Source organism: Elephantulus edwardii, unplaced genomic scaffold (assembly GCF_000299155.1).
Source record: "Elephantulus edwardii isolate Elephantulus edwardi_28Jun2011 unplaced genomic scaffold, EleEdw1.0 scaffold00001, whole genome shotgun sequence".
Taxonomy (NCBI): Eukaryota; Metazoa; Chordata; class Mammalia; order Macroscelidea; family Macroscelididae; genus Elephantulus; species Elephantulus edwardii.
In genome coordinates, this window is record NW_006399751.1 from 24,231,094 (window position 1) to 24,238,051 (window position 6,958).

The 6,958-nt window shown below is 38.5% G+C and overlaps 1 protein-coding gene across 1 annotated transcript in view; it reads left to right on the forward strand.

Moving 5' to 3' along the window:
• SLC40A1 (solute carrier family 40 (iron-regulated transporter), member 1) overlaps window positions 1–6,608 on the forward strand; it is a 29,438-nt gene extending 22,830 nt beyond the window's left edge. The window contains exons 6-8 of the mRNA XM_006878763.1: window positions 3,017–3,262; window positions 4,053–4,709; window positions 6,187–6,608. Coding sequence (XP_006878825.1) covers window positions 3,017–3,262; window positions 4,053–4,709; window positions 6,187–6,500 — 1,217 coding nt within the window. The 3' untranslated portion in view covers window positions 6,501–6,608. The remainder of the gene's footprint in view (window positions 1–3,016; window positions 3,263–4,052; window positions 4,710–6,186) is intronic.
• The last annotated feature ends 350 nt before the right edge of the window (window positions 6,609–6,958 follow it).

Consider the following 6,958-nt stretch of genomic DNA (forward strand, 5'->3'; position numbering starts at 1 on the left):
CTTGGGAAGCCCTCCCCTCCTCCCCCCTCTCCCCTCTTCTATGTATTACCATCATTTGCGGCAAATTGTTAATAACACAGGAGGAGATTGCCAAAGTACTTTGTTCCCTGTTTGTAGACCCTTCTTTTGTTTCTCTTCCTTTTCCTGCTTCAATTCCAAGGTTGATCATCATAATCCTCTGCTAGCATGTACCCTTGGGAGCTCTGGGGAAGTTGTAGGTTAAGGGTTAGGCAGGGTGGCTGTTTAAATCTACTTCCTGCTTCATGAGACAGAGATGAGGCAGTCTCTTCCCATTAAGATTTACAGCCTTGGAAAACGGGGAGTGGCAGTGGTTTTGACTTGGTGAGTGTGTTACCCTTAACTCACTTGCCTACTCTGCTTTTGTTTTCATACTGTAGGTAAATCCAGCACTTCACAGTTGAGCATGACAGGAGAAAAAGATAGATCCCTGCTCACTGATTTCATATATAGTTTGTGATCTCTAGGTTCCAGTTGGCATTATTATGTTGCCAGATGATTAAACAATTTTCCCAGGTCCTTTCCTTTTCTTACCTTGCTGGATGACTGTGTCTACGCTTCGCTTTCCTCATAGATTCAGTACCTCTTCCCTCATCTTCACTCTTCACTGCTGACATAGCCTTCTATTTTATGGGAGTTGAGGAGATGAGATTACGTCCATGTGTTCCTACCATCATGTCTTTTCTCCTTCCTGGAGCTGAAACCAGATACTCTTGTGACTGTTGCCTGTATTTTTGTGATGGTTGCCATGTTGATTTTACTCCTATTTAAAGACAGTTCTTCCACTTGTATAGTAGATTGAGATGTTTTTCCTCCTCCTCATGTCTTCCATCTTCTGTTAAGCCTATATAAACTTATAATTCTGCCATTTAGAAAATATCCATCTTTCTTGCACTGCCATGTCTACTTCCTCACTTTTTGTTCTCATGTTTAGCCAAACTAATTAAAAAGGACTATTTATGCTCACTCAACAACACTTTTCCCTAGTTAGAGAATAGCTTTTCTTAAACTCAGGAAGAAACATTAACTTAATGCTTTAGCAAGTGCCACTCACTTAAAATAGGATATAAATGGTGCTTCATGGAGTTATGTACTTGGTATCTTAAACTAAGTTTAATCAGGCATTTGCTCTTGCCATTTTACCAAACTGCATTGTCCTGATATCTGCCATGTGACCACATGTCGTGGTCCTTTCAGTACTTATCTCTCTTGATCTACTGTGAGTACATGCCAGAGTGAATCAGCTGTATTCCCTCCTTTCTGAGACAAACCTCACTTAGCTTCTAGAACAACCCACTCATCTGTCCTTCATCTTTTGCTAGTTCTGCCTCCCCTTTCTGAACTCTCTGAGCCACTTCTTGGGCTCATTCCTCAGACATCTTCCCTTCACACTCTCACACTCGTTCCTTCATTGATCACCTCTAGCAACTAACCCATGTTGTTGTATACCATTGAGTCAGAACTGGCTTATAACTGACCCTCCAGCAATTTTCCAGAGGCAGTAAAATCACGTGGTAGGAGATTGCCCATCTTTCTTTCACAGAGCAGTTAGTGGATTCAAACTACATGTCTTTGGTTTGACAGCACAATTCCTTACCACTAGGCCGCCAGACCTTCACCAACCCAACAATTCCAGACACTGGCCCCTGCTCCTCTGTCTTCCAGGATCACAATAGCTACCTATTTTTATGACTTCTTAATTTCTAGCAGGCCATTAAAAAAATCATCCTGGGTTCTTGTCTTTCTGTCACATCCAATATCTAATGTGTTACCAAGCTCACTTCATTTTACCTTTCAAGTATAACCTTGGCTTTTTTAAAGTTTATTGTTCCTATTCATATCCCTTCTATCTCCTTGTCTCTGTTACTGTCTGCATCCCTTCCCCCCACCCACAATCTTTTCTGAGCACAGCAACTAATATGAGTCTTTTACATTATAAGCCAGACTATATTACCTCTCTGTTGAAGACAGGGAGCTCTGGTGGCCTAGTGGCAAGAAGCTGTGCTGCATTTCCAAAGGCATCAGTTTCAATGTTCAAATCCACCAGCTGCTCTATGGGAGAAAGATGGACAATTTTCTCTGGTGTGATTCTCTGCCTCTGAAAACCCACTGGAGGGTCAACTCTTGGTTTGTTCTGACTTGATGGCATAACAACAACTGTTGAAGACCTTCAAAAGACTTCCTGTATCATTTTGTGTGGAAGCTGTAGTCCTGACATACAGACTCTATAGGATTGTGCTACCTTTTCTATTCTGATTTCATCACTTCCTTCGTCTCTCTCTTTTAGTAATTTTTAACCGTGCTGGTCAGCTTGCTGTTCTTAAAACATTCCGGGAATGCCTTTCCTGCCCAGGGCTTTTCCTTTTCCTTGGTCTAGAATTCTCTTTTGTTAATAGCCGCTCACTTGCTCTTTCACCTCATTCAATGCCAGTTTTGCTCTGATGCCTTATTTCCCAGTAAGTCCTTTCCTGCACTTTAAAACAAAACCCTCCCCTTCGTATTTTTTTTATTCTTGTTATTTTCCTTTTATATTTAATTTTTTTTCTGTAGCATTTACTTGAACATCTGCCTTGCATATCTTGTGCTTGAAGATTCATTTATCTTTCTGTTCCTACTAGAAAGTAAATTCCATGAAAACAGAAATTTTTTTGCTGTTCTTAATGAAGGAACATTGCTAACTTTAGTGAGCATTCAAGGAATATTTGTTATAATGATGATTTGTAATAAATTAACATGTATAGAGTGGTTAGTATTCATTTTAGAGTTGGTTAATTAAAATCTCAAGGAAATAATGAATTTTAAGACAAACTTCCTGTCACTTGATTGAAACAAATTATTTTCTTAGAAATAAATGGTTCACCTCGAGAGTACTTTTAGGAATTTACATAGCAATAATATGTCCTTTTAGTTTTTGTCTTGAAGTGATTGATATAAGTGGAGCAGATTCTGCCTTGGGTAGGTTTGCATGCTTACTTGCTGCTTTCACCTGCCTTTCTAGATATGAATGCTACAATACGCAGAATTGACCAGTTAACCAACGTCTTGGCTCCCATGGCTGTTGGCCAGATTATGACATTTGGCTCCCCAGTCATTGGCTGCGGTTTCATTTCGGGATGGAATCTGGTGTCTATGTGTGTGGAGTATTTTCTGCTGTGGAAGGTTTACCAGAAAACCCCTGCTCTAGCTGTGAAAGCTGCTCTTAAAGTAGAAGAAACGGAATTGAAACAGCTGAATTTCCAGAAAGGTAAAGTCAGCAAGATGGACATTCCTTTCATTTGGACATTCAGGCTTTCAAATGCTGATAAAGAACAAAGTTATTTTCCGTTTGCGCTAGGTTATATTACCACGGAAGGCCTCTGTCAGGCTAAATAAATCACTGTGGTGAGTGAGGCAACTCCCAGACTCAAAGTATATGAACAGCCCGAGGTGAACCTGAAGGGACTGAAATGAGACCCTAACTTTTCATTAATGTTTGCTCTATCCACAGAGGGGGTGCTGGTTGGAGGCTAGCAGGAGAAAGAGTAGCCATAGTAGGAAGAAGAGTTGAAAAAGAGACCAAGAGAATTCCCAGGATTCTGTAAAGGAGCAACTCCATGGCCATTATTTTGACTATTTGTAAAACCATAAAGGATTATGAAGATATGAAGGTGGACATTTCCTAAGGAGAGATAAGGAAATTGAGCTTCCAGGCAAATGAAAATAAGAGACTGTGTTTTCCTAGACATAGCAGTTTTCATATTTTGCCTGGTAGATTTTCCTCTTAATTACTTTTGATGGGAGTATAATCTCCAAAAGAGAAGGAGAGAGGAAGGATGAAGGGGTGGGAGAGAGAGAATCTAAATTAATTGTATTATGTTTATCAACATAAACGTTACTTGGAGGCTGCGCCATAACTGGAATTCTCAGATTATTAGTGAAAGCGAAGGCAGAATGGGGGGGGGGGGAGAAGAAAAAAAAAGCCAAGTAAGATGATATGTTTATTTTTTTTAATGTCTCCCAGACTTCCCAAAATGATGTTGTCTCTTTATTAACAGATCCTGAGCCAAAACCCATGGAAGGAACTCATCTAATGGGTGAAAAAGAGCCTAATGTCCTTGAGCTTGAACAAGAGCAGGAACCCAGCTGTGCCTCCCAGATGGCTGAACCCTTCCGCACTTTTAGAGATGGATGGGTCTCCTATTACAACCAGCCAGTGTTTCTGGCCGGCATGGGCCTTGCTTTCCTCTATATGACTGTCCTGGGCTTCGACTGCATCACTACAGGGTACGCCTATACTCAGGGACTGAGTGGCTCTATCCTCAGCATATTAATGGGAGCCTCAGCCATTACTGGAATAATGGGAACTGTGGCTTTTACCTGGCTCCGCCAAAAATGTGGACTGATCCGGACTGGTCTAATCTCAGGATTTGCACAGTTTTCCTGTTTGATTTTGTGTGTGATCTCTGTGTTCGTGCCTGGAAGCCCCTTGGACTTGTCTGTTTCTCCTTTTGAAGATATCCGTACTAGGTTCATTCAGACAGAGCCACTGCCTACAATTGCACCTACAAAGATACCTGAAACTGGCTTTACAACTGAAATGCAAATGTCAAATGGATCTAGTCTTACTAATATTGATCTAGAGATGAGTCCTAATTCTGTGCCCATAATCTCTGTCATTCTGCTGTTTGCTGGTGTCATTGCTGCTAGAATTGGTAAGAAAATATCTTTTCATATATTAATTAACTAAAATGTCATGCTTGCTTGTCAAAACCTCAAACACATTGCCATGGAATCAGAACCAACTCATAACTGACCGTCCAGCTAGTTTTTGGTGGGAAGCAATAATTCGCGCATGAGGAGAAGTCCTGTCTTTCTCCTACAGAACTACTGGTAAATTAGAACCACCCATCTTTGAGTTGCCAGCATAATTTCTTCCCATTCTGGTGGTTTAGTTGTAATGGGTTGTGCTGCCAATCCAAAGGCACATGGTTCAAATCTACCAGCTGGTCCATGGGTGAAATATGTACTTCTCTCATGTGATTTACTGCCTCTGAAAACTCCCCAGAGGGTTGGAGTTGACTAAGGGTTTGTTCCAACTTGATGGTATACACTGACGACAATAGGCCACCGGGGCTCCCTTGGCTTCTTGCTTGTGGGTACAAAGAATTCATTAATAAGTGATCTACTTTAGTCCTTTGAATGTTTATTTAAGCAAAATATATTTATTTATAATCTAGCTTTTAATTATGAAATTTATTTTAAATTCAATGAACTATACTTTTGTGTGTATATTTTATTAAAGCCTTTCTAGGGAATTGTAAAGGCTTTATATATGGACATCTTAGATATTACTTTTATTTAATTCATTGTTTTATTAAAAAATACTGTTATGATAATTATACTACCATTTACCAGTTTAGAGACTATATTACTATACCTTTACTGAATAAACTATAATTACCAGACTATTTCTATGATATGAGGGATGAGGCAAAAAAGATGGTTTTGGTTTTAATAAATGTTAGTAGTCGTTAGGAAAAAAACCTTCAAAGAGATACTATAAGTCAAATGTAGTATATATATTTTTTGCCACACAAATGAATTTTATAGCTCTGGAAGTTCTAACAAAGTTCTTACAAAGCAAAATTTAAGTAATCATTAATAGAATTCTGATGATGGATTACCTCTGGGCTCATTCTTTCTGGAAATGAAACCAAATTTATCTTGTGATACAAAGCAAGCTCACTAATTTATCAAAGCCATTAATATTGAAGCAAGACAGCTTTATTATAGAGGTTTTAGAACCCACGCAGTAAATGTAATAATAGTTTAAAGTTTCTTTACACATTGATCAGAAGAACCTATTATTAGTTCTTTCATTTTAAGCTTTCAAAATACTAGACTTACAAAAGGACTTATTCTGCTTGTGATTTTAGAATTCTCTTTAGAAGTATAAATAATCACAGGAAAGTGGAATGAAAAAATTACCGATTAGAGTGTAAAAATCCTTTCTTAAAGCCATTAATAACCCAGAATTTAGAAATGAAAGAAAAGTTAATTCTCTATGCAAGGCTAAGATTAAAAGTATGCAAAGTGTGTATTTTGCGTAATTCAACATATTTGTGTCTAAAAGCTCAAATACATGATTATAAATTAACATTCAATCCTTTTAAAATCTCTTCTCAACAGGTCTTTGGTCTTTTGATTTAACTGTGACACAGCTGCTCCAAGAGAACGTAATTGAATCTGAAAGAGGCATTATTAATGGTGTCCAGAACTCCATGAACTACCTTCTTGACCTTCTGCATTTCATCATGGTGATCCTGGCTCCGAATCCTGAAGCTTTTGGCTTGCTTGTATTGATTTCGGTCTCCTTTGTGGCAATGGGCCACATAATGTATTTCCGATATGCCCAAAAAACACTGGGCAGCCGGCTCTTTGCTTGTGGTCTTGATGAAAAAGAAGTCAGGGATAGAAATCAAACTGATGTACCTTTTTTGTAAGACAGTTTCAACTGTTGCTCTCCCTGTTACTGGATTATATAGAGCACATGTGTTCATTTTTTACTTCAAGTTGCTATAATTTGTTGGGTGTTTCTCTCTCATTTTGCCACAGCTATGCCTTGGGGGCTAAAAGCTATTCAAGAAACTGAAGTCAGCAGAAACACACTGGTTAATTTCCTTACATTGATTTTTTTGGAAGGGGGATCGTGGAGAACAAGAACAAGAAAATCTCAGTTTATGTTTCAGAACTAAAATGTTAACACTGAGTTTCTCAATTTCTTCTGAGCAGATAAAATTTTTTACATAAGAGTGGTTAGTCATGTGAGTTAAGGTACTCTTCGACACATATTATATGTACCAGAATCCAGATGTCACCTTTCCCTAAACTCACTCTTCCTCAAGTCAGTTTATTTTTTTGGTATTTTATTCTCATATATATTATAAAAAATTCTGCTCCA